Source organism: Equus asinus, chromosome 17, assembly GCF_041296235.1.
Source record: "Equus asinus isolate D_3611 breed Donkey chromosome 17, EquAss-T2T_v2, whole genome shotgun sequence".
Classification (NCBI taxonomy): Eukaryota; Metazoa; Chordata; class Mammalia; order Perissodactyla; family Equidae; genus Equus; species Equus asinus.
Genome location: NC_091806.1, coordinates 13,050,729 through 13,065,350, shown reverse-complemented (window position 1 = coordinate 13,065,350; position 14,622 = coordinate 13,050,729). Strand labels below are relative to the sequence as shown.

The window sequence follows — 14,622 nt, the reverse complement described above, 5'->3', positions numbered from 1 at the left end:
TAATTATTCTGATGACATGGTTTCTCTTTCAACAGCTAGTAAAAGTGAGTTGTTTTTCTTTTCTTGAATTCAAAGTAGGACATAACTTTAAAATCCTTTTCCTGTTTTCAAGTCTAAAGATGAAAAATCAGCCTATTGATTATTTGTAGAGCAGTGGTTCTTTACCAGGAGTTATTTTGATCTCCATGGGACGTGTGGTGATATCTGGAGACATTTTTGGTTGTCACAGTAAGGAGTGGTGCTACTGACATCTAGAGATTTGAGACTAGGGATGCTGCTGAACAGTCTATGTTGTACCTGACACTCCCACCACACATACACACCAATGGCACATGCAAACACCAAAATATTATTTGTCCCAAAATGTCAGTCATACCAAGGTTGATAAACCTTCTATGTAGAGACATTTCAAAGTGTTTTGCGCAAGGCCAAAATAATTCCTCTCCTTTCTGCTTCAGAGGTGGTTCCCATGTCTGTTTCCCCACATGAGCAGTCCTGAGGACCCCTCACTTGTGCCCTCAGCATCAGAGTGACTGTCAGTAGTATTTCCACGTAGATTTTGTAAGATTTCAGAGATGGAGTTAGTATGAGAGAGGAGCAAGATGGAAGGAGAGAGAAATCAAGTGTTCTTCCACTTTGTTTACACTATTTTCCCTCTTACGCTAATAGGTGTTGCAAGATACTTCATTCTGCAGATTAAGTTGTTCCCATTTCCCACTGAGCTTGTCTTTCAATACAGAAAAGGAAAATATTTTCATAACGAGTGCTCAGAACATGCCACGTCTTAAAACACTCTCTAATTAAGAGAAGGCTAAATACAGATTTTTAAAAATATGTCTAATACCACTGCCATAATTTACAATTCATCCTTCTCTTACACATGACTATAATAACTTATTTTCACAAGAAAAAAAATTCCAGATCCCGGGAAATATCATTCATATCCATTCCCAAAATCCAGAGTGTATTCCAACCAACCAACCTGTGGGATAGACATTGCTTCCCTTGTTTCTGAAGATGTCATGATGGAAAATGTTTCAGGTTTTATGTTTTTTGTGTCCGTATATCTCTGGGGACTATGCTTCCTAAGCTTCCCAAAATAATCATTGATCTCTGTGGGACATCAATAAGATATCAAGAAAACAACACTATCTTGGGACTCAAACAGTAATGATTTCTATGAGATATAAACAGGGGAAAATACTATCACAGTATGGTACATGTTATTATAATTCAACATGATTACTTCCAGAGTTCTTGATGAATTGCAGGGCATTGCACGCTGCACCCAAGCATTGCTCTGTGAGCCAGGGATCACATTGCTGCTGTGAAATATATGAATAGGTCTTACAAACTTTGCCTGTCACACTCAAAAGCACCTTCCTAGAGAGCATAAATTCTGAAGTCACACCACAGTTCTGCCAAATGCCAGAAACATATGGGGGTAATGAACTTCTTTTACTGAGCATACTAATAATTGCTCACTTTCACTGACCACTTCCTATGTGCTATGTACTGCTCTGAATACAACTATTAACAGATTTCATCTTTATAAAAATAAGTGAGATTCGTACAGTTATGTAACTTTACGCATGAGGTAACTGAGACACAAACAAGTCTAACTTGCCCAAAGTCACACACAGATTCACTAATAGAATGAAATCATATGCTGCTTTTTGGGTTATGTCACACATACGACCCTGCGAGGAAGAACAGAGCTACTGAATGGTGCTGGAATGTCATACTCCTTACTCAATGCCAGAGACCATTAAATGGGATTGGCTCAAGGATCTCTCCCAGATCTGCTCATTTTCCGAGCATACAGTGTCTTCCTAAACCAATAGTGTTTAAATCACTGTCTGTGGTTTGTGCCCTTGGATGTACCAAACATTTCAAGAATTCTATGGATGTAATTAATTACAGGTAATCAGTTTTGAAATTCTCAACAACCTACATATGTTTTGCTAAAATTGATCCATTTGATAATTTTCAGAGTTTGAGGAGTGTTTCTGGGTCTCCTTTCCACCTAGCACTCTCACAATTCCATTTCTCTCATTTTTCAAAAGTAAGATTTCCTTTTTCAATTCACATATTACTACTTGAATTACCCTGATTAGGAAAACAAAAGCAAACTTCCAAAACCTAAAACATAAAAACAATGTGAAATATTGTTTTTCATGAAAGTTGAAGTTTTCTTTAATCAAGACACTTCAAAACCATGGCATAACTTCTTGTTTCTCTCTGGCATATACACATTTCTTTTCCTGGAATTTGATAGCATTAGACATGAATTTTAGCCAAGGCAGCAGTGTTTTGAAATCAGATATATAGTAGATTGATGATAAAAATTTTTAACATCTATTCTTTTGTTCTTAATGAACCCTGGAGCTATTGTCACAAAATGTATCCTCCTAAAGGACAGATTCTCATGGCAGAAAAACTAAAAGATTATCCATGAAAAGTATCATTGGCAGTGATGTTTTATATCATCTGGGCAACCCTCTCACAGGAAAGAAACTGTGCTTAACTATTTGTCTTAAAGACATGGCAGGTGTTTTTTGAAAATTAATTTAAATATAAATATTTTATTGAAATTAATTGCATGGTAATTATCCATAAATTGAATAATATCAATATAAAGCTCTAAGTTTTTTATGAAATGTATTTAAAACACATACAATAATACTATTTTAGTAGAATATTGTATTTTTTCAAGGTTCAATGAAATCAACCATATGTTAAATTTTCTAAACTTTTTAACTCTATTCTTTTAATCAACACGCCTCTAAGTGGAAGAATTACAGATATGCTTAATTATTATCTGGTAAAACTTGGAAGGTCTTTGTGGTAACCTTTTCAGAAAATAAGAAAGTGAGTGGTTCTAATGGTTGCATTACAAACCACTCCAAAACATATTAGTTAAAATTAATACCAGCCCTGACATCAGTTTACCTACGTTAAACCCAGCACATATGGGGCTAAAACTAAAACATTCATTCTCTGCTTACTCCCTGGCTTCCTGGCTCCAGAATCCGCTATCCTCCATGGAGACAGACACAGCCAAGAACAAGCAATTGGATTCGTTATCTCCTCCCTGCGAGGAGATACAGGCTGGTGGAAAAGCTGCTGACCAGCAAGGCCATATGCTCCCCTCCCCTAACAAAACCCCAAATTAAAAACCCTTTTAGCTTTTCGGGGAGTTTGAGATTTCAGCGTTAGCTGCCCTCTCTCCTTGCTCAGTGCTGTGCAATAATAAAATTCTTATTTTCTTCCACTATACCTGGTGTCAGAGCTGTGCAACAGGTGAGCCCTTCAGGTTCAATATCAAAATCAACAACTACTTATTACATTGGTCATATGAGTCAGTAAGTTAGTTCTGCTGAAGTGATCCTGACGTGGCTGATCTTGGCTTGATTTGCTATGTGTATGACTTCAGCTTGGCAGGTTAGATAATCTAAGAGGCTTCACTCTCAAGTCTGGTGACTGTTTCTCATTATCCAATATGATAGTCTGTGCTTATTCATAAAACAGCTTTTCTAAGAGACTGTGAAAGTTCCACAAAGATTGTGAAAAAGTTACAAGGCCTCTCAGATGCTTAAAGTTGGCACAGTGTCACTTCAGCTACATTCTGTTAGACAAAGCCAGCCACAAAAGCAGCTTACATTTCAGATGTGCAGAAACTGATTCCACCATCTGATCAGAAAATTTGCAAAGAAGTGTGGATATAGGGAGGACTAAAGGATTTGGACCATGTTTTCTACCACACTGAGCAACAAATACTTTTGAATGTTATAATTTCTAATATTTGGGTCATGAACAAAATTGGAGACAATCTAATTTTGTTTAATACATTATTAAAAAAATTCTGATGAAAGATCATCATAAGAAACTGGCACATAACTTGGATGGAGTTGAAAGAATTGAGTGACATTTGTGTTACAGCATAATTTCTGGCAGAGTTTCGATTCCCATTTGCCTTTAATATGACCAAATACTCTCAGTATTTTCATCTATTAAAAAGTAGAAATAGAAATGATGCTGAACCTTCCTGCTTTCTAACATTAAGTGATGTCTTTGTGATGGTGCTTTAATAAATTGAAATGGAAAATCCAAACATATGCTTATAATATTTCTAACACAAAGAAATGTTTCCAAAAATATTTTTATCATTTCATTTTTCTTTTTGAGGAAAGTTAGCCTTCAGCTAACATCCGCCACTAATCCTCCTCTTTTTGCTGAGGAAGAGTGACCTTGAGCTAACATCTGTGAGGATCTTCCTCTATTTTACATGTGGGACTCCTGCCACAGCATGACTTGATAAGCAGTGTGTAGGTCCACTCCCGGGATGCAAACCAGCAAACTCTGGGCTGCTGAAGCAGAGCACACAAACTTAAACACTACACCACTGGGCCAGCCTCATTTTTATCAATTTCTATTAATTGTATTTTACCCAAATTTCCAGTGCAATTATATTTTTAATTAATGGTGTAATTATTATTGCACCATTACAAGGTTGGCAATACAGAAATAAAATGTTTTGATTTGCACATAACCAAGAAATGTGAAGACTACTAATATGAGTCATGTTCTAGATAGAAGCAACAGAATCTACCATAAAGAACCTGAAATGTTAGAACTTGAAAGTGAAAAATGTATGAGTTTGCCAGTGTTTCCTGGAAAAGGTGCTTCTGATGTGTCTGTAGTCTTCAATGAGTTCATTAATTCTACCAACAATTTCTTTTACGGTGTTGGCCAGTTCACTTAAAATCATGGACCTTGGTTTCCTCAAAGTAAAAGCTAAATGGATTGTGTTGATTCTATCACAAAACGTGATCATCCTTGGTCTAAGCAGGACAGAAGCAAAATAAAATCTCTATAAAGAGGCATTAACTAGAATTGATTCAATTTAATATTAATATGAATAATTTCCTAATTCCAAATAAAATTAGACATTGTATAATTGCCAGATATATAGTGAAAGATAAATTTGTGAACATCTAGAGAAGGAGAAGTCAATAGGAGAGAAATACATCCCTAATCATACATCCAATATCTAAAACACTGTTTCTTACATATTTTATTTTTCAATATAAAATGGTTATTTAATAGATTCGTTATCATATAATATATATGAATGTATCATTTTAATAATGATCTTAAATTTAAAATAACCTTAACATTCTAAACAACTTTATTGAATCTATATAAAATTGTTCTTCAGCTTATTTTTTATCCTTTAACAAAATACCTGGAAATATATTTCATCCATTATATTGATGACTAGTTTTGAATTTTATCTAGACATATTGACTAAAGAGAGGGAGAAAGGTATACAAGTCATTCAAGCAAAAGTGAGTTATTAATGTTAGAGAGATCTAGTATTTTTAATTTGCCAGATGAAATAGGTCTTAATGCTGATGACTGCTTGGTTTTCATCTTATTTTGAATGTGGTTATACAGGGTATCAATTTTCAACACTTGAGGCAACTCCAGTTTTTTTTTTTTAAAGGAATTTCAGTTAAGAAGGATTGAGAGATTATGCTCATGTTCAGAGAAACGAATCATAAAGAATTGATTGTGCTTTTGATGTCTTTCTAGGCAGAACTATAGTATGAAATGCAAGTCAGGTGGACACTCATCATGCCTACTTCTATAGGAATTTTGAGATCCAATATACTATTTTTAAGCCATAGTGGACCCTATTACAGCTTATCATACTGCCACATAAGAGATCATTTGAAACATATTCAGAATAAAGACCATACCTTAGCTAGTTTCCATTCATGCCAAGTAACCTGTGTATACAATACTACACACATGCACACACACACACACACACGCACATACATGTTATAAAGTATTTGCTCAATAAAAAACGTGTTGGATAATTGATTCAGTATTACATTTTGACCTCCTTGATTTTGCCTTGCTGTCATCTCCTAAATAAAACTCCTTGGTGAAATGTGTCTCTTAAAATTCTGTCCATTCTTTATCCAAGGACAAATTCCAACAATACCTATTTTCTGAAGACATGTCTCTAAAGTCCCTAAATGGATTTGACCTTTTCTTTCCCTCAAATACTCTATGATACTTTTTATTTTCTACCTTATACAATGGCCAGTTTTTTCATGGCCCTACTGTCAACACTGGATTTTGCATTCCTGGAAGGATGAAGACTAGTCTTATTTTAACTGCTATTTATGGATTTACAAGAGAAATACATATGTTTATTGAAAGTCTAGTCTACTCCAGGTATAAGAAAGGAGATTAAATTGTTTATTGAGATTATACAAGGTTTTACAGATTATATCTATGTAACCTTTTAATCTTCACAATAAGACTAAGAGGTAGTTTATATTATCTCAATTTTGTAGATGGAAATTTAAGGATGAGAGAGACAGATGTTTTATTTTCCAGTAATAGACAGAGAAAAGTTTAGTGTCTTCGAACCAAAATCCCGTACCTTTCCCTTGTACAACACTAACTCTTCATAATTTTAAAGGTGTCTTTAAAAATCAATCTTTATGGAAACGCTTTATTTACATGTCAGGGACAAACTCTACTAAAATAATATACTCAATAAGAAAAGACTTTAATTTCCATTGTTCTGCTGACTGTATCTTTGACATCCTTATTTCTCAGACTCTATATTAGAGGATTCAAGATAGGGATCACCACTGTGTAAAACACAGAGGACACTGTGACTGTGTTTCTGGAGTTTTTGGAGTTGGGCTCACAGTAAAGAAAGAGGATGGTGTCATGGAAGATGACGATGGTGGTCAGGTGGGAGACACAGGTGGAGAAGGCTTTGCAGCGCTCACTGGCTGAATGTATCTTGAGAATGGTGACAACAATAAACACATAAGACACGAAGATGATGAGTAGTGTGCTGACCCCATTAAAGGTGGTGAGAATGAAAAGCAGCAACTGGTTGACATAAGCATCAGAGCAAGAGAGGGGCAGCAATGAGAAGAATTCACAGAAGAAATGATCAATTTTGTTGAAACCCCAAAATTATAATTTGATAGCCAAATATGTGAGTATCAAGGAACAAGCTACTCCTCATGAATATGATCTGACCACTAGCATGGCACAGAGTTTCGGAGACAGGGCAATTGTGTAGAGCAGAGGGTTAGAAATTGCCACAAAGTGATTATATGCCATAACAGCTAATGAAAATAACTCAGTTACCACAAAGGTACAAAAGAAAAAGAATTATACTGCACATCCTATAAATGAAATATTTCTGTCTTCCAAACTATATTCACCAGGTTCTTGGGAGTAATGATGGAGGAATAGCACAAATCCACAAATGAGAGGTAGTTGATGAAAAAGTACACAGGGGTGCTCTGTTTGGAGTTAATCTTGATTATTACAATCATCCCAATATTCCCTGCAACAGTGACACTGTAGATGGCCAGATAAATCAACAAGAGGAGGATTTGCAGTGCTGGGAAAACTCAGAAGCCCAAGAGAGTGAACATGGCCTAATTTTATTTCTCTCTGACAGTAACATGATTTCTCCTTTTAGAATCTGAATCAGTCCTGAAAACAAAGATATTAAGGAGAGTGAGAATATAAGAAGCTGAGATAACTACCCCATACCAAGACTGGAAGGTTAAGCAAAACATCTCTTTCAGAATTCCTATATGTATTTTTATGCAAGGTATGCTAACTGTCTAAATTTTTATATTTATTTATTTATTTCTATTGAGGTTATGTTAGTTTGCAATGTGAAATTTCAGTTACCAATTATTATTTGTCAGTCACCATATAGGTGCACCCCTTCACTCTTTGTGCCCACCCGCTACCCCCCTTACCCCTGGTAACCACTAAATAGTTGTCTTTGTCCACGTGTTTGTTTACCTTCCACATATTGTCTTCCTTTCTGTGGCTTATTTCCCTTGATATAATACCCTCAAGGTCCATCCATGTTTTGCGAAGGGGACAATTTTGCCTTTTTTATGGCTGAGTAGTATCCCATTGCATATATGTACCATATCTTCTTTATCCAATCATCAGATGACGGGCATTTGGGTTTCTTCCACACCTTGGCTATCGTGAATAATGCTTTAATGAACATAAGGGTGCATAAGTCTCTCTGAATTGTTGATTTCAAGTTCTTTGGATAGATATCCAGTAGTAGGATAGCTGGGTCATATGGCATTTCTATTTTTAGCTTTTGGAGAAATCTCCATACTCTTTTCCATAGTGGCTGCACCAGTTTGCATTCCCACCAGCAGTGTATGAAAGTTCCCTTTTCTCCACAACTTCTCCAACATTTTTCATTTTTTGTTTTGATTATTATAGCCATTCTAATGGGTGTAAAGTGATATGTTAGTGTAGTTTGATTTGCATTCCCCTGATGACTAGTGATGTTGAGCATCATTTCATGTGCCTATTGGTTACCTGTATATCTTCTTTGGAGAAATGTCTGTTCATATCCTCTGCCCATTTTTTGAATGGGTTCTTTGATTTTATTTTGTTCAGTTGTGTAATTTCGTTATATATAATGGAGATTAACTCCCTGTCAGATATATGATTTGCAAACATTTTATCCCAATTAGTAGGTTGTCTTTTCATTTTGATCCTGGTTTCCCTTGCCTTGTAGAAGTTCTTTAGTCTGACGAAGTCACATTTATTTAATTTTACTTTTGTTTCCCTTGTACAAGTAGACATGGTATTCAAAAAGATCCTTTTAAGACCAATGTCAAAGAGTACTGCCTATATTTTCTTCCATAAGTTTTATGGTGTCAGGTCTTACCTTCAAGTCTTTGCTCCATTTTGAGTATGTTTGGTGTATGGCACAATGTAATGATGTACATTCATTCTTTTACATGTGGCTGTCCAGTTTCCCCAACACCATTTATTGAAGAGACTTTTCTTTCTCCACTGTATGTTCTCAATTCCTTTGTCAGAGATTAGCTGCCCATAGATGTGTGGTTTTATTTCTGGACTTCCAGTTCTGTTCCATTGATCTGTGTGCCTGTTTTTATACTAGTACCATGCTGTTTTGATTACCATATCTTTGTAGTATATTTTGAAATCAGGGATTGTGATGCCCCTACCTTTGTTCTTTTTTCTTAGGATTGCTTTAGCAATTCAAGGTCTTGTGTTACCCCATGTGAATTTTAGGGTTCTTTGTTCTATTTTCATGAAGAATATCATTGACATTCTTATTGAGATTGCATTGAATCTGTAGATTGCTTTAGGTAGTATGGACACTCTAATTATGTTTATTCTTTAAAAGAGTGTGCATGGGATATCTCTCCATTTCTTTATATTATCATCAATCCCTTTCAGTAATGTCTTATAGTTTTCATTGTATAGGTCTTTCACTTTCTTGGTTAAATTTATTCCAGTATATTTTATTCTTTTTCTTGCGATTGTGAATGGGATTGTCTTCTTGAGTTCTCTTTCTGTAGTTCGTTATTAGCGTATGGAATTGCAACTGATTTTTGCCAGTTGATTTTGGACCCTGCAACTTTGCTGTAATTGTTGAGTATATTTGATAGTTTTCTGAGGGACATTTTAGGGTTCTCTATATAAAAACATGTTGTCTGCAAACAGCAAGAGTTTCACTTCTTATTTGCTTATTTTGATTCTATTTATTTCTTTTTCTTGTCTAATTTCTCTGGCCAAAACCTCCAGTACTATGTTGGATAGGGTGGTGAGAGTTGGCACCCATGTTTGTTCCTGTTCTCAGAGGGATGTTTTTCAGTTTTTCCCCATTGAGTATGTTGTTGGCTGCAGGCTTGTCATATATCACCTTTATTTTTTTAAGGCACTTTCCTTCTACATCCATTTTATTGTGAGTTTTTATAGCAAATTGATGTTAAATCTTGTCAAATGTTTTTCTGTCTATTGAGAGGATCATGTGGTTTTGTTCCTCATTTTGTTAATGTGGTGCTTCACATTTATTGGCTTGCATATGTTGAACCATCCCTGTGTCCCTAGTATGAATCCCACTTAATCATGGTATATGATCTTTTTAATGCATGTCTGTATTCGATTTGCCAATATTTTTTTGAGGATTTTGCATCTATATTCATCAGCAATATTACCCTATACTTTTCCTTCTTTGTGTTGTCCTTGTCTGGGTTTGGTATCAGAGTGATTTTGGCTTTCTAGAGTGTGTTAGGAAGTATTCTGTCTTCTTCAATTTTTTGTAATAGTTTGAGAAGGATTGGTAATAAATTTTCTTTAAATGTTTGGTAGAATTCTCCAGAGAAGCCATCTAGTCCTGGACTTTTATTTTTGGAGATGTTTTTGATAAATGTTTCAACCATTTTACTGTGATTTTTCTATTCAGAGTCTCTATTTCTTCTTGATTCAATTTTGGGTGATTGTAAGTGTCTAGGAATTTATCCACTTCTTCTAGATTGTCCAATTTGTTGGCATACATGTTTCATAGTATTGTCTTATAATGCTTTGTATATCTGTACTATCAATTGTAATTTCTCCTCTTTCATTTCCAATTTCATTTATTTGAGACTTCTTTCTTTTTTTCTTAGTAAGTCTGGCTAAGCGTTTTTCAATTTTGTTTATCTTCTTCAGGAACCAGGTCTTTGTTTCACTGATCCTTTCTACTGTCTTTTTTGTTTCAATTTCATTTATTTCTCTTCTAATTTTTATTACTTCCCTCCTTCTACAGACTTTTTGGGCTTTGCTTGTTCTTTTTTCTAATTCTGCTGGGTGTAGCTTGAAATTGCTTATTTTAGATTTTTCTTGTTTGTGAATGTTAGCCTCTATTGTGATGAATTTCCCTCTTAGGAACACTTTTGCTGCACCCCATATGAGTTGGTATGGTGTGTTTTTGTTTGTGTCAGAAAAGTATCTCTCCCTTTTATCACAGAGCATATCCATCCTTATCTCCCAACAAAGACACAATGCTTCAGTAACTTGCAACATAAATAACCTCAAGGGATTTCAGTTTACCAATTTGCAATATATTAACATCACAGTCACCGATAAAAACCTCGTGCAAATATATGCTATAGGTTTTAGAAGGCTCTGTTCCCATTGTTCTTGGAATTAAAAAAATCTTTTGAGATTGGTTCAGTGAAATGGGACTTTTGTGTCTATTAATTTCTGGAAGGCATCCTTAGAATCCTTCTCTTCTTTATCCCTCAAGTTGTAGAGCAGAGGGTTCAGCATGGGGTTGAGCAGTGTGTAAAATACAGTGGCCACTTTGACAATTTGCTGAGAATTTTTGGAGTTGGGCTCACAGTAGAAAAAAAGGATAGTCACATGGAAGATGGTGATGGCTGTCAGATTGGAGGCACAGGTGGAGAAGGCTTTGTGACACCCACTGGCAGAACAGATAATTAACACAGTCACAAAAATAAATACGTATGTATCAAGGTTGATGAGTAGTGTACTTTCCTCACTGAAGGTGGCAAAACCAAAGAACTGTAAGTGAGGACTGTGTATATCAGAGCTCAAGACAGCAATTAAAGCAGTATATTCATGGAAAAAGTGGTTGATTAAGTTATGTTCAGAAAAGTTTGGCTGGAGAGCATAAGAAAGGAGTACCAAGGGGTCAAACATACTGCAGAGATATGACCCAGCCAACAGAAGGGCACAGAGCCTCTGTGACATGGCCACTGTATAAAGTAGAGGATTACAGATGGCCACAAAGTGGTCATAGGCCATGACTGCCAGCAAGAAGCACTCAGTCACCACAGCAGTGCAAGACAGGAACTACTGCAACTTGCAGCCAGAGTAGAAAAGGGTTTTATTGGCCATGATCAAATCCTCAAGCAGTTTAGGAATAATGATGGAAGAGTAACAAAAATCAACAAAAGAAAAGTAACTAAGGAAAAAGCACATGGGAGTGTGAAATTTTGGGTTAATCTTGATGATTATTATCACCCCAAGATTTCCTACTACAGTGATAACATATATGATCAGATATACAAGGAAGAGAGGAATCTGAAGCTCTGGGTAATCTGTGAAACCCAAGAGGACAGAAGTTGTCTCCACACCCAAACTTCTTGCAACCATCACCACAATGCCTTTGAAAGGAGAAGGTGGGGGAAGAGAGTTGTTTCTGCTAAAAAGAAGATTTATGGAAGTGAGGGACAAACATGTCCTGACTTCCTATGGTAGACAAAAGAAAATGTGAAATGTTGTTGGTCCCAGTGTCCTCCATGCAGAACATGCCTCATGCAGACAACTGCCATGGATATCCCAAACCAAGCTGAGTCTCTGAAATATCTTCGCATTTCCATTGCAATTTGGGTTTCCATAAGAAATACTTATCATATTGTAGTGTGCACAGTCACACATTATCTAGTAGTATAGCATGCACATAACTGATAGGAAGCATTTGCACATAAATGCTTAAACTAGTGAAGGAATCTGTGAAAAATGTGAAATGTTTGGCTCAAAGAGTAACATATATTGCTACTGTATTTTGCCCATACACACAAATCAACTAAAATCTTTAAGAGAATATGCTTTTACTTTATGGATAAAGTAAAATATTAGAGAAATCTGGGAAAAGAATATATCAATCCAATCTTAGCAGCCTTTCTTCAGTAAAGGCTATATCTCTTGTTGAATAGATTAGTGGCTGAGGGGTGGAAAAGTACAATGGCTCCTTTTGACCTCTGAGTATAGCATGCACTTTATTAGGATTTATAATCTATGGTTCACTTCTGTTACAACCCAGACATCACACAGATATCTCTTAAGGGTCTCAAGATTTACCAGGTAAGAAGTCTTTCAGAGCTAACTAACTTTCATTCTTGTGAGAGGTTATATACCAGTTTAAGGTGCATATACACAGAGACGGATAAATAACAACTTCCAGGTGGAAAGTTTAATTCTATCTTTTGTGGGACGTTTGTCCTCCAGAATGGCAAAATAATAAATTTGTGTTGTTTCAAGCCACCAGGTCTGTGGAAATTTCTTACAGCGGCAATAAAAACCAATAGGTAGTAACAAGGGGTCCTTACAGCCCAGTTGTCACCACCTACAGGCCTCAAGGAATCAAGAGAAGAGAGCCCAAGGAAGAGAACCATGCTGAGTCAGCCCTTGAGACGAGCTGGGCCTCTAGCCACAGACGGAGCCAGCGCAAGGCCATCTTTTCAGGAAGTAGCCAGGAGGTTCAATGCTTGGGCTCACACTCCTGCCACCCTCCAGTCTGTTCTTGGGATTCCCCATTGGTGACTCCAAAGGGAGCTGGAAGGATATGAATCTGCTTGTGGCCAACACCCTACAGGTCGGCAGCAGACAGCAGGTGGAGAAGGACAGAGAGTGGATATGAAAGGACATACTGATGACATCTTAGAACAGGAGGTCATGAGCTGTCGGAAGCGAGGGACCCAAGTGCTGGATCAGAGGAAGGCACAGGCCCTTTCAACATAGGCCTAGAGTTGATGGCTTACGACAATGTAGTTCATCTTTGCCATGCATCAGAACCCTGAGAGAGACTTGGAAAAAATACAAATTTTGGGGTCCCACCCAAGAGCCACTGAATCAGAGCCTGGCAAGAAGGGGCCCCAAAGGAGAAGGTCACTACCTCCCTATCTTCCTCCTTGTGCAGTCTCTCTAGGAGTCCTCTTTTGGGCATAGAACTTCATGACTGTCCAGGGTTGCATTTGGATTTAGATTGAAATCATGCTGTCTATTTTCTCATGAGCTTGTATTTTTTTTTTTAAATTTTGCACTACAGTTTGGAAAAGTTTGAACTCATGCAAGGTATTAGTTTGGTGGCCATCAAATTTCTTGTCAGAACTGGAGCCATTTTATGAGTGAAAAGGGGAGCTATCCATAACATGCCAGGCAGCCACCAAGCACTGCCTGAGCTGTCCGGGCTGCACTGGGATGTGTGCTCACCCTTGCCGTCCATGACCCAGAGGCAGGAGACAGGGGGCTGAGGGCAGGGGTCAGCCGCACCTTCATCACACGCACATCCAAGCCTGGCTTTGTTCTGGCCCTGCCTGGGTCATGGGTTAAAGAGTCTGCTGTGTCTGCCGAGAGGAGGTCAATGGGAGGATGCATGGTGACCTGGGCCCCATAGGCAGGACAGTCAGCAGAGCGACAGTGACCCAGGCAGGAGACAGAGTGGTGGTCTGTACAGGAGGGTGTTGGCAGAGATGGAGAGAACAGAGGGAGTTTGAAGGAATAATCTATGGACTGCCCGATGCATTGCATGGAGAGGGTGAGGAAGAGGAACAGGTCAGGAGGGGTTCCCAGGTGCCTGGGCTGTGCGAACCGGGAAGGTGGAGCTACCGACTGACTAGGGCATTCTGGAGGTAAAGCAGGTCCTCCATGGCTGGCTTCCCCAAGAGTGACCCCAAGTGTTTGGTTCCTCATGCTCCTCTGAAACAGGGCATGAACTTGGGACAGGACCCATCCATGGGAGATAGGAGTGTTTCAGAGGGTAATTGGGGGCAGGTCACTTGCATAAGTTCTACCTCTGCTCTCCCAGGCTGTTTGGAGCTTCGCGTCTGTGCCTGGGCTGAAATGTGGCCAGAAATGGTGCTTCCCCCTTTATCTTTCCCACACTTTTCCCCACAATCATCTCAAGATCCTTGCTATTCTATGTCCAGTCCAAGCATGGATATCACTGGGGAGCAGGGCAGTCTCAGACCCACTCAGGACCTGATGAAC

General features: G+C 37.6%; 3 protein-coding genes across 3 annotated transcripts in view; all 3 read right to left on the bottom strand.

Moving 5' to 3' along the window:
• The window catches only part of LOC123278040 (olfactory receptor 5L1-like), a 54,806-nt gene that overhangs the window by 3,081 nt on the left and 37,103 nt on the right, over positions 1-14,622 (bottom strand). The gene's annotated exons all lie outside the window — the stretch shown is intronic.
• Positions 1-14,622, bottom strand: part of LOC106841573 (olfactory receptor 4A47-like) — a 65,780-nt gene that overhangs the window by 45,210 nt on the left and 5,948 nt on the right. The gene's annotated exons all lie outside the window — the stretch shown is intronic.
• LOC106841594 (olfactory receptor 5D14-like) lies at positions 11,059-14,325 on the bottom strand. Its single transcript, XM_014857692.3, is given in 2 exon segments — positions 11,059-12,102; positions 13,846-14,325. Coding segments are annotated over 2 exon segments (1,524 nt in total).